At 36.5% G+C, this 13,267-nt stretch overlaps 1 protein-coding gene across 1 annotated transcript; it reads right to left on the minus strand.

Annotated features, from left to right (window-relative positions):
- Positions 1-3,791: 3,791 nt before the first annotated feature.
- On the minus strand, positions 3,792-5,059 carry LOC138135104 (odorant receptor Or2-like). The gene is made up of 3 exons (XM_069053751.1): positions 4,979-5,059; positions 3,897-4,052; positions 3,792-3,842 (listed from the first exon to the last, which is right to left on the minus strand). The coding sequence occupies exons 1-3, from the start codon at positions 5,057-5,059 to the stop codon at positions 3,792-3,794; spliced, it is 288 nt and encodes a 95-aa protein (XP_068909852.1).
- Positions 5,060-13,267: the final 8,208 nt, after the last annotated feature.

The following is a 13,267-nucleotide window of genomic DNA, read 5'->3' on the forward strand; positions in this document are numbered from 1 at the left end:
TTCAAATTGAGACGGCGGCAACAGCTTTTTTATGTGGATACTTAATTATGAAAATAACGGAGGAGTCCATGGATGTGATTATTGCTTGTCACATTTACAAGATTCAAATTCGAAAAAGAAAATCCCTGTACTGAAATTAATTTATTACTAAGATAGAGGAAGGCTAAGTTACCCCAATGATCAATTTGTGGGTCTAGTATAGTTTGGGAATGAGAAATTGGAATTTTAGCTTCTTCACTTGCAATGGGTTTTGGGAAGGTTAAACATTATAGATAATAATGAAGATTTACGGCTATGAGCAGTTCATTCCAGGAGGGACAAACAAGCTGCATTTTGCCGATATTCGGCATCCCTTTTTAGTAACTAGCAGGTAGATAAACTTACACAAGTGAAGAAGCTAAAACTCCAATTTCTCGTTCGCAAACTATATAATTTACAATAATTTCAATAATAGTAGAAATTCTACCAAGCATTCCAAAGAAAAATATAAATTTTGTTTTGAAGAATATCTTGGCCTCAATCTTTCGGGAAATCCACTAATTCATTGTCCTGTTCATAGTAAAATGTGAGTAAGACACTTATTTAAAAATTACAACTTTCTGCCATTGTAAATTTTTGTAACTTGCACTCAGACAAATAAAAAAAATTATAAAAAAGAAAATAGTTGAAATTAAATTTACCGTTCATAAAAAAATCTTTTTGATTTGAGATTTTGAAAAAGTGTCAGATGTATGTGTGCGTTAAAACTGTTGAAAAATGTTGAAAACACGTCTATAAAACAATAATTTCCTGCAAGGCAGGCAACCAGTACAACACATAAGCCCCGTATTGTGGCGCACCCTATAAAACAAAAATAATGCTTAGAACTACGAATGCGGCAGGCCGGATAAGAGACGAGTCTCTTATGAATCTAGGAGGTCGTGGACTTTTTCCACTGTTTACTTTGAGGTTAAGTGCTTAAAACATAAATGCAATAACATATCCAAGATCCGAGCTTATTTTGGATACATTCTGGACTAGCAAAATACTAATAAATTAGAATTGCAAAAAAAACATGAAATCATAACACAAGGTAGATTAGAACAATTTATAACTTTAATATTTTTCTGCAAAGGAGTTTGTTCTGGATTGCACATTTCCTCTTTAATAAATCTGGGTAATCTTGCATTTTAGGGACCTGAATCACTGCGCATGTGCCAAACTCGTGGCCTTCACTGTGCAAGCGCGCAAGCGGGTAATTATACAGTTTAGGTCGACAAATCTGACGCATGCGCAGATGATTGAATCTCACGCGGATTTTGCTAGCGATGTTACCATATTGTTTAATAACAATTTATTTTAAATATTTAAAATACCTAAAAACAGACAATGCTTCATGCTGGACCCGTATATATTGAACCCAGGTTTAAATTCACCGAGTTTCGGAATTTCGGAATTCCATTTGCGCATGCGTCAGATTTGTCGACCTAAACTGTATAATTACCTTCAAGCGTATGAACATGTCTAATTTAAGTCATGTTTAAATTTAATAAGGGTGTCGTGATACGGCCCAACGTATGTGAAGAATAAAAACAAGATACAAGAGAAACGTGATAACAGTGTACCTATTTTCTGATTTTTGTGCTCGTTTCTCGCCCATGCGCAGTACGCATTTATTCAGGTCCCTAAAATGCAAGATTATACAAGATTTTTTTCTGGACAAATATGTATTATCTAAAACTGGTTTCAGCTCGCAGATCTGATTTTTATGTACTAGACAAGATGAAAGTATTGGATTTTCTAGCAAATGAGGGCCCATTATCTCAAACATTTGGTGGCTTATACTGCGCAGAAATACTATTTACTTGAATTGATTTGGATGTCATTGGAACGGTTGGAATGATGAAAGACTCTACAGGATTTTGGGGTACCTACAGGAATTTCAACCGGAGTTTCAGTGGGAAAAGCCTAAAAACAAAAACATTAATAAGATGACAGTAATTGATACCTGGAGGTCCCTGATTATGACTGTGAAAACTAATAAGTAATTAATAGAGTCCATGTATTTCTATCTCTTACTAATACAAGTAAAAGCATTTGATAATGGTTTATGCATATGGCCCATTGTCTCCATAAATTTGCTTACCGCAAAACGTTTCAAAAGCTTCGAACCATTTTTGTCTTTGTTTCATATTGCTGCGAATTTCAAATAAGCGAACATCTTTTGCCCCACAAATGAAACACACTTTTACCATTTCATGTAAAATAGAAGGGTAATATTTTAAATTGCCGCCAATATTGCAGCTTTGATTCGTTAATCGGCCACCGAGGGCGCGCAATAAGGTTCTGTCTTCTTTTGTTTTATGGCCACTCTGCAGAAACAATTATTATGTACAATTGAAACGGCCTTATAAGCGTAGCTTTTTGATTCAGATGGCCTTGAAGGCGTGATATAATAATAATACTAAAAACAGTGACATTTAATTTTTTAATTGACGGATACTGTGGTGTCGCGGCAGACCGTAGACGTGACCTTGGGTGGAATCCTTCAACTTTAACGGTTTTAAATTTTTTTTAATTTTTTTTCATTGAAAAAGTGGCAAAGTAGAAAAAATACTGTATGACATCTCGTTTATAAGGCATTTTATCGCACTTACTTCTTTAGGGCACTCCTCGCTACGCTCGTCGTGCTCTAAACCCGTGCGTGCGATAAAATGCTTCTTATAAGACTCGTATCATAATATACTATTTTTTAATAAGGATAATTGAATTATTAAATAATCGTAACAAATCCTTCAAATGATCTTCCTTACATTTGACTGGGTCGAACTGCCTGTGGACACTTCTACTTCTAGGACTTGAAGTATTTCTATTCCGCTCACAAAAAAATACCACTTTAACCGTTTCTATGGAGATACCGCTTGAAGATAAAAATTATTATGAAGTATTCACTATACAGATGAATTGAAACAAATCATTTTAGGTATATGTAATTTTGTTTATTTATATTGAAATACAGATAGTTCCGTTCTATATCTTTCATTATTGCGGTAGAAACAATTTGTCTAAGTTAATGTAGGTGTGAACTTAAAGTCGATTTTAGCTTAAAGTGGCTTTAATGGATTGTTGCAACAATATGTTTCTATGGTAAATGGTAAACTTTAATGTTAAAGTAACTTTAGGCTGATTATAAAATTGGGGGTAATACTACCGAGCGATCATTTAAAAAATAAATCGAGTTTGCTTTGGAGCCTATGCTATAGCATGGGTTGCCATAGGTAACACGCCGACTCGATTTATTTTTTAATTGATCGCATCGTATTATCAGCTGTACCTACGTACTTTAAAATATTAAATTCTAAATTTGTCTTTTCCTGATAATATTTGATATCACCTATATTTGACCATATTATTTATGTATTATTTTATGTTTTATAGGTACATAATAATAATAATTTTCAGAATTTATTCAGAAAATACACACAGGTGTTTAACTTCGTCCATAAAAATATTAATTTTTGTTAACTACTTATAAAGTTAAATGTTTACTAATGCTAAAAAATTCATTGTAATTATATAATGGGTTGTTTATTAGAAAATTTTTAACAATCGCTAAAAATACTTTGGTTGGCTGCTCTCTTACTGTTCTCTCGATGGCGTTGTAAAATTTAGGTGATAGATACTCAAACTGCTTTATGGATTTTGTAAGACTGTGACATGGTAAGTATAAGTCTGTTTTGTGACGGGTATCATGCTGATGAACATCCTGTGCCCTATCAACAGACGACCTCTTGTGCATTACATATAAAACATTATTTATAATTATTTAAAACAGCAAGTAGAGAATATGATCTTCTCAGTATCTGAAATTAAATTTTAATGAAAAAAACATAAATATTAATCGGGGAAATAATTACTGTTGTAAATGAAATCAAAGATAAGTCTAGAATTTTTCCGGCTGTAACGACCATTGGCCTTTTGGAACGTTCCATTAAAACGATCAATGCCTTTCTGCACGTCATGTCATAATTGTACCATTTACCCATGTAAATTGCATCAGTAACAGTATTGCTCTAAAATTTGATACTAAATCAAATAGGTCAAAAATTGAAAACTATTTTCAACCTCCTCATACAGCGTTGTTCCGTAATAACAATAGAGATAAATTTCTCCAAGCATTGGAATCAAATACATAACCATAGCGAAAAAGTTAAAACTTAAAGGTTCTGTCTGAAACAATTAATTAAGTAGTACCTAGTTTTAAGTAAGGCATTAACATACCATTGTCAGTTGTAAGCATGAAACGCAAATTACAATAACGCCTCCGACAAATTGACTAAACACAACTAACGAAAAACATCCTTCATATTTTCTGACAAAGCTGAAAATGTCTTCTCATTAAGGAACTGTCACAGATATTGGGTGTTGGTACTTAATGATTGCAGTATGATGGTCGACGCATTTTCTGATTTTTTCATAAATACTTTCTCCGCGCTCATCGAGATTTTGCAAATTATATTTTAGAATTTTAAGCTAACCAGTGCATTGACAAGCAAGACCAGCGATCAATGGATCAGTAACACCACTACTAAGGGCTGCATATGAAACTCCTGAAATTCTGAAATTAATTGCCACTAAAAAGGGCTTAGTACTTGCCAATAACTAGGTAGGTGTAAATTAAAGAATAGATGGTTAATCTTGAGGTCGGGTCAAGAGGAAACCACACGTCGATCGGAAGTCTGTAATTCTTCCAGAAGAGTGGTTTGACTGCCCAACTTGCCAGACCAATGGTGACTGAAACTAAAAATATTGTCGTAATTCGTTTGCAAATTTTTTTGCAATCATTTAGGATTTTCTTCTGAGCATCGCCAAAAACTGTGAAGAACGGAGAATCAAAGTAATGGATGCATTCCTTGATTTGGTCGCCATTGACGATGAACGGCAGAAATTTTGCAATGTAACATCCCATCTCAGCTAAAAGAAAAGCGTTTTCTGCCACTTTTGTCAAGTCAACATTGTCGTCAAGAAGTAAATAAAGGCAACCGAACAACGGCACTGGTATTATGAAAGCAAAATACATAAGAAAAGCGTGCAGTTTATAAAAATATTTGTGTTTATCGGGAGGATATAAACCAAAAGCTCGCATTACGATCAAGTTAATATAAAAGCTTTGTTCAATTGCACTTGCCATTATCTTGCAACAAATAGCGATTGAAAGTCTTACACTCTGACTTTATATATCCTACGTCTTTGTTCTTTCCCTTTAATTAAAAGTGGATTGTAGTAATTTTACATCAAAGGCTTGACAGAACTGTAAAATTAAAAACTTGAATGTAAGACGAAACTTATAATGGTATCATTGGAACAAATAACGCATTAATAAAAAATACAAAATTCAATTCCTCCTAGTACGCCCACAAACTTTTGAACTGATGGTTGTGGTTGTGATGCATTTTCATTGTCACAAGTTTCTTACAGTATTGGTTAATAAATTCGCAATCGTAATATTGATTAATCGTAAAATATGAATTATTAAAAATGATCATTAAAACCGTCCATTTAGCATAGGTACAGTTCTATTCAGAAAAAAAGCGTACAAGTAGTGAGCCCAATTTTGGCTTTTGATTGACCTAAAATGGGTCAGTGACAGCACCGGGCTCTCAGGGGGTTTTCGGGGCAAAGGGTGTGGGTTCAGATATGGGCGCCAGGCAACTTTTTTGAGCTGGTTTAGACTTGTCCAGCTGCCGGGACGTGAAAACGTAAGTTTGACGCTCAACGCTTGCGTTGGTTTTTTCGCAAACAACCCATACCGTGACGCAGAAACGTGAACGTGTAACGTGAAATTGTACGTTTCTACTTTCTCACGTCACGGTACATCGTACGTAACGTGATTTCGCTAATTGTCTAATGTGTCGGTGAGTCCGCGCGTAATTCACGATAGATGGTACTTCCAAAATTTGATCCAAAAACGATATCCGCAGATGATCCCGATGCGCTTAGGACTCGCCGAGATACGACTACGCTTGCGACACCAGGCGCGGCATCACAGCGTGATCCTGACGTGTCCTCACAAAACGGACCATAAGCGAACGACGATACTGAACTGGAAGAACGACGATATGGCTAGCACCAAGACTCTACAAAATGAATACTAAAAAATGAAAACCGCGAAAGAAAACTCTGAACAAACGAAAACCGAAAGTGAAACTGAAAGCGAAACGATAAACAAAAAATGAATCCTGAACCGATAAACAAAAAAATGAACTGACTGACGACACAAACAAAACTGAATGATCTTGAAATGAGTGTCCCGAAAAAGGTTACGGCAGGGTGGGCGCGTCGCGTCGTCATGTGCCGTGCCACAGCCATCTCTACTTAGTAAGTAGAGATGGCTGTGGCCGTGCGTTATCTGCTAACTCCAGGTCTTTGAGCAGCGATCTAATAGTCCCGCGAGCAAAAGTAGGACCTCTTGGCCTCCTACCCCGGCCAAACGAATAGTGGCATTTTGACATGCTACAACCTGAAACTAAACATCTGCTGATTGCTGGATTTTATCGATGTATTTTTCAGAGATTTTAAAGTGTGTAAATTTTTTGCCTTATTTATTAGGCAAGCATTACCAAATACTACAAGCACAACTCAAACTTTTAGAAAAAGGCAACTCTCAGCAATTTAACAACTACAATTTAAAGATTTATAGAGTTTGTAAAAGCAATTTTCACACATTTGACATACAAAATGTCAGTAATATGTTTTCTTGGAAACGATTAAATTAATTGTCCCATTTACAGTCCTTAATACGTATACGCTTTTTTTTTAATAGAGGACATTTCCAAAGTTAACGTGGCTTTGCTTTTATAGTATTTTACAGTAGAAGTCCGTTAGGATAGCCTTTACTGCCGAGCCAGAGATTTTGTGAGACGAGCTCGCAGAGCGAGTGGAATAATACTGGCGAGGCTGTAAAGGCCCTAACGGACGTGTATTGTACAATAGTTTTTGTAATATCTCTACGATTCGTTCAAAATTATCCTTTTGACATACATTTTTTTCAACGCCATCTAAAAAACCGAATGATTAATAAGTGTGCGGAGGACGTCGTCGTGTCAACCGTTGTTTGTGAAAAAAATTTGTTTCAATGTTGTTTGTCAGATTTGTTCAACGCTTAACTTTCCGTTGAAAATAAGTGAATGAAATCAATAAAAAATCGCGATCAAGATATTCCCGATGTCCGGATGGCCACAGAGCAAGTAAAGTCATCGTTATTCCCTGCAAAATCGCGCTTGTGTTGGTGTTAAAATTCTGAAGCATTATCTTCGATCTCGTCTACATCTGCTAGTGGCATACGGATTTCGATTAATTCAAGGTGTGTCCCATAACATTAAACATTAATTATTGTACCAATTGTAAAAAAGTTGAAAAATAAAGTTTAGATCTACGTTGCTATAGTTATTTAGTCATTCATAACGGCCGCTCCCGCTCATAACGGACACCTATAACGGACTCCGGCCGTTATGAGGTTGTTTACATGGTGACAAACAGTCCGGAAAGCCCCCTTTAACAACTAGATATTACAAAAATAATTTTATTTGTCACAACTGACATTTACGAAAAAGTTAAATTATCACGATTAAAATGTATTCGAACGATGAGAAAACAGACATGATGCTGATTTATGGCGAATGTAATAAAAATGCTTCTGCTGTTGCGCGCTTTTGCAGACAATAAAATTGTTCTCAAAAACTCTTCGTTTTCACACAATTTCATTTAACCAAGCAAATGACGTTTATGTCAAAATTTACGAAATCGCACAGCTATTTTTTTTTTTTTTTATATATATAAAAAAACAAACATCCACGTCAACTTTGGAAATGTATTGTGGGTTGCATTTTCAATTACGTCAGCCTCATTATCACTCGTGAAACACGCTGTATTTTTAAAACGAACATATGTTTCTAACCGTAGAATTTACATACGAACGATTGCATAAAAAGTGGTTTTTTGTTTTGTTTTTTTATATTAAATCTTAAATTAATCCTAGGTATAATATTGGTTAAAAAATTTTGTTTATCGCAGGTCTCAATAAATAGATTAAGTATGATTTTACACTACACATTTCATTATAACATAAAAAATCAGAATACAATGGACCTTTACATTTATAAAAGATGGAAAATATGCGCAGTAGATTTGCGCATTCTGAAACAACACTTGACCGCCAAACCGTATTCCCATTGCTGTGTGTTGGTTTACTCGTCGAAGTTATTTTAAAATTACAAACAATGGTGTGGGTGAAAAGTATGGAAAACTTTCCACAATGCTTCACTGCAAACATTAGTTTCGTTTTATTACCTATACCCGTGTTACTATTCAAACTAATAAAATTACGATTTGTCATTTACATTTTGGTCACTCTTTTCAGTATCCAGTCGCTATCACCATCTTTGTCGTCTCATAAGACGCAGAATTCCTTTGCGCAGTGACGTCACTGTGCGACAAAGAACATCCTTATTTGTAAAGGTCGTATATCGGGTGTTCATTTAAATTTATCCTCAAAGTTGACGTCGAAGAGTCGGTTGTGAACGCACAACACGTCAGCCTGGAGAGTAAAAACACAAATAACGCAAAAATTGAGGTTAGATTTAAACGCTGATCCGTGATTTTTAATTCGTGGTGCGTTCACAAACAACGAAACAACTCTTCAACACCTACTTTGACGATAAATTTAAATTGTAACGAAGTTACTAAGAAACGCTCCCGGTGGCGGAAAAATTCCGTTCTTTCTCCGAGCCGGGGCAGAAAATTAGCGCGGAGCCGACTGCCTCAATCGCGTCCACCGAATCCGCCTCGGAACCCGTGTTTCTTCCGGCCGACAATACCCGCTCTCTTCCCCCTGGCCCGTTCCTTCCCATTGCGAGGGAATCTCGGCCATCCCGCTTTCTCCTTTTCCTTCCTGGCCCATTCCCTCCCATTGTGAGGGAACCCCGGCCGTCCCGCTTTCTCCTTTTTCTTCCTGGCCCGTTCCCTCCCATTGCGAGGGAACCCCAGCCGTCCCGCTTTCTCCTTTTCCTTCCTGGCCCGTTCCCTCCCATTGCGAGGGAACCCCGGCCGTCCCGCTTTCTCCTTTTTTTTCCTGGCCCGTTCCTTCCCATTGCGAGGGAACCCCGGCCATCTCGCTTTCTCCCTTTGTCCTGGCCCGTTCCCTCCAATTGCAAGGGAACCCCGGCTTTCCCGCTTTTTCCCCCCGTCCTGGCCCTCCTCCAGGTCACGGACACCGTCCCCGAAGGGTTCCGGCGCCACTAGATACCAACACTCCCTTTGCCCCTTTTTGTACATATTGTAAATAAAGGCCCGCCTGTTGCGACACCTGCTTGTTTTGCTACCCCCTTTCCACGCCCTGACAGCCGACTTCCGGACACCGTACGCTCCGCGAAGCTACCCCGGCCGTGTAGCGTCCCACCCAAGGAGGTTAAAGTAAGAGGAGGGAAAGCGCCCTATGCTGGTAATGCATTGAAAGTGATGCCAATCGTTCCTTCTCCAGCAACCTTTTATGACCGCGAACGTCCTTGAACGGCCCACCGGGTATCGCATCGCTTTGGCGCCAGTGGCGTTTCTTTAACCCCCGCAACAAGGTGTAAAGCGTTTTTATGTTACAACAAATGCTCGTGTGCGCCCCATCATGCACTTATAGTTTTTTCTGAATTGTAAATTTACTTCTTTTATTTTTGTTAATTTTTTTCATGTACTTTATGTTACAAATTACAATAAATGCATCTGTGCGGCCCGTCTTTTATACGCCACTGGTACCATCCCCCCAAAATGAACACCCGATATATGAGGTACCTATTCTATGCATACCTACAGTACAATAAAATTTATGTAAATTAACTTCGAAAAACTGTATTTAGCGATTCGAATAAATCTCTTCAAAGTTGACTACATTAATATTGATTTATTAACAAGAAATAAAATCTGCATTGTTAATGCCAAACAATATGTTATCGAACCAAACACACTTTTTACTATAAACCGCAATTTTAATTTGATTTAAGATTGAAAAAACAATTTTTGACATTTGTTCTGTTTTTGTAGGTATTACAGAAAACTGTTACGATCTTAAAAAACTATGGCTACAACGAGAAGAATCTGAAATTGGTAAGTGTTTTTAACATAATAATAAAAAATAATAGTAAGTACACAACGATGTCGTTGGCTTGTTTATTCCCACTGACAGAATATTCAACAACAATTTAGTGAATTTGGTACTTTTACCCCGTTTAGGAATGTAATGATTAGACTTAGGCGAAAAATAGTGAGCGCGTCAAGAATACCTCCCACCATCACGATCCAGTGCAGCGCGCTCGTATTATAAAACGATCCACGGTTCACGCTCGCAGCGAAAAGATAACGGTGCGACGCTGTAGCGGAATGGTGGGGAGCGCCAACTATTTTCCGCCTAACCCTAGTAATGACAATATACAAGATGTCATAGCTAAGACTTTCGAGCCTAATATCTCAGTTATTTTGCAACGGATTTTTGTGAAATTTAATGCAGATATTTTAGACGGTAAAGAGTAAAATCCCATTAATAATCCAATTCTTAAAAACGTAATTTTTACATTTTACATTTTTAAAATGTTGAATCACTTAAGATTTATATCAAAAAATTGATCGTCAATAAAAAATGCTGTAAGGAAAAACTCGTTCTTGAAAGACGTCTGCAAAAACGTAGACGCGTATGAAACAAATTCACACTATCGCCGGATTTTGGTCACCTCTCTTCGCACAAACGCAGGTGACATATTTGACGTTTATCTTTCTAACCTTACAAATACTTACAAAGCTAAAGACAACATTTGGACGAAATTTATTATACTCTGAACCTTAAATTTTGTAAAGCCTACATTTGAACAATGTTCCACGAGAAAACGAACTGTGTCATTGAAGTTCTTACGACACTCTCCATAGGCAAAAATTGTTTCCTCTTTCAACAATATTGAAATTTCTGCCATTGTAGTCTATCTTTAGAGTATTAAAATTAGAAAAAAGTGTTGTACTTAGTTCACTTTTCTAACAGTAGTAACATAAATTTAATTAGACACACTTACAGGCTTAGCAATAACAGAGAGGACGACGACGGTTTTGAATATTTGAGGAATTGATTGACTTTTGTCGTGACAGTCGCTTCCTTTATGTTTACAACGGAAGAAAAATAAATTCCTTATCCGGTAATTTTTTAACAAAAATTATTATTTTTTGCTTTAAATAAATTGTCGACCGAAAAAGTTTTGTTTATTACACGGCTAGAAAATGTTTTGCAAGTGCTCGCACTTGTGGCCCCTTGGCTGACGCCTCTGCTCCACAAACCATGCTTGCACTTGCAAAATGGCATTTTTTAGCCTTGTGATACCAATAACTATAATTTAAGGTAATATAAAAAGAAACAATGTAAAGTAAACGGCTATAAAAGTTGCGCAAAATGTCGTCCCCGAACTTCTAGGCAAAGTGTGCATTCAAAAATTCCTGTGGTTTACCGAATAGTTTCACGTGCATGAATGATTCGCTGACGTAACTCAACTTCTGTTTGAACTGGTATTTCGTACACTAAACTCTTTAGGTGGCCCCAAAGAAAGAAATCTAATGGGGTAAAATCAAGTGATCGAGCAGACCATGCTAGAGATCCACCGTTACCAATCCATCTCTGTGGAAACACTCTATCTAAATAGTTTCTTGCGATCAAACTAAAATGTGTTGGAGCTCCATTATGCATCAGTCACATTTGTCGACAAATCTCTATTGGTACTTCCTCAAACAATTGTGGTAATGTGTTCTGCAAGAAGCTTTGATAGATTTTTGATAAATATTACACACATATTGGGTGATTCAAAATGATTGTGGCAGAGTATGGCAACTGTGTAGGAAAATTTATGTGGCAACTGTGTGGGTAGGGTAGAGTTGACATTTCCTTGACAGTTCATAGTCGCGCAATTTTGTAAGTTGTCAAATCAATGTGTAATGGAATTGAAAAAATCAAATGCACGCTTATGAAATGTCATACAAATGTCAACTCTACCGCATTCACACAGTTGCCACATACATTTTCGTACATAGTTGCCATACTTGGCCACAATCATTTTGAATCACCCAATATGCCAGACAATTAACTGAGTCGTCAAGTTTTCGTTGCCTAGGAAATCAATTTAAATTTTTTTAAGATTTGAATACAATTGCGGCCACGGAATTTTGGCCGTCACTTTTATGTCAATTAAAAAATGGATGTAGTCCATGCTTTATTGTCATTATGACTTTTGGAATTGACATCCAAAAATTTGTCAATGTCATACTTCGTTCAAATATACCGAATGTCCCAGAACTGCCGCATGATATTTTAATAGCGTATTCCGGAGTGAAAATTACGACTAAATGTAGGGTATTCAAATGGTAAACTATTGAAATTAACCAATCGTGTGAAGCTGTTTTCAACCTGTTTTAAGGTAAACTCCATCCATTTTCAATATACGAGTAACTCTGTCCACTCATAGATTGTTTGACATAAATGTTACTAAAAATGTTCACTCTACGCTACAACAAATAGATCCGGCGCGAAATTTTAAAAAATGGAAAGAGCAGGTTTACACGTGATGTTTTATTATTAGTCTGCATGTTTGCACTTAGGAAAGACGAAAGAAAACTTCAGTACAGTAAGAGTAATATATTAGGTTTTATTTATACAGGGTATTTCACGAGTAACAATGTGCCCGACGGAATAAAAAATGCAACCCACAATACATTTTCAAATTTCCGAAAAAGTTGGCTACTGAAATTAAAATATCCAGCTTTTTTCGGAAATGGCTAAACACAAGCAAGAGATTATTTAATATGTACTCCTATGATGATATGAATGAACAAAAATTACCTCTGTATCATTTTCGATGTTTGTAATTAGATTCTTGAGGCACGCACTCACTTCACAAATTTAAAAAAATCAACAAAAAATCGCAACGGAACAGATCAAAACAGCAACACGATCAAAACGAATAACTCTTAAAACCAGAGAATCGCAAAACAAAGCTCTAAAGATGAAAAATCGCAAATCTAAATGCTTAAACCACTTGACAGAACTGACAATTTCAAATTTGAGATGTCATATAATTTATTTTTCGCGTGGGTTTCAGAACAACCAATGAGAATCAGTGGCGCGAATGCTTCAAGATACTACCAACACAATCTATGATACTTTCTTAATATTGGGTGATTCAAAATGATTGTGGCCAAGTATGGCAACTATGTA

This window comes from Tenebrio molitor, chromosome 7 (assembly GCF_963966145.1).
Source record: "Tenebrio molitor chromosome 7, icTenMoli1.1, whole genome shotgun sequence".
In the NCBI taxonomy this organism is placed as follows: domain Eukaryota; kingdom Metazoa; phylum Arthropoda; class Insecta; order Coleoptera; family Tenebrionidae; genus Tenebrio; species Tenebrio molitor.

Bases quoted from the DNA above. Each gene is read 5' to 3' on its own strand.
- LOC138135104 (XM_069053751.1), bottom strand. From the start codon at position 5,059: ATGTATTTTGCTTTCATAATACCAGTGCCGTTGTTCGGTTGCCTTTAT. The intron at 4,053-4,978 runs GTGGCAGAAAAC...ATCAAATTTTAG, and splicing joins ACAATGTTGACTTGACAAAA to AGCAATACTGTTACTGATGC. The intron at 3,843-3,896 runs GTAATTATTTCC...ATTTAATTTCAG, and splicing joins CTTTGATTTCATTTACAACA to ATACTGAGAAGATCATATTC.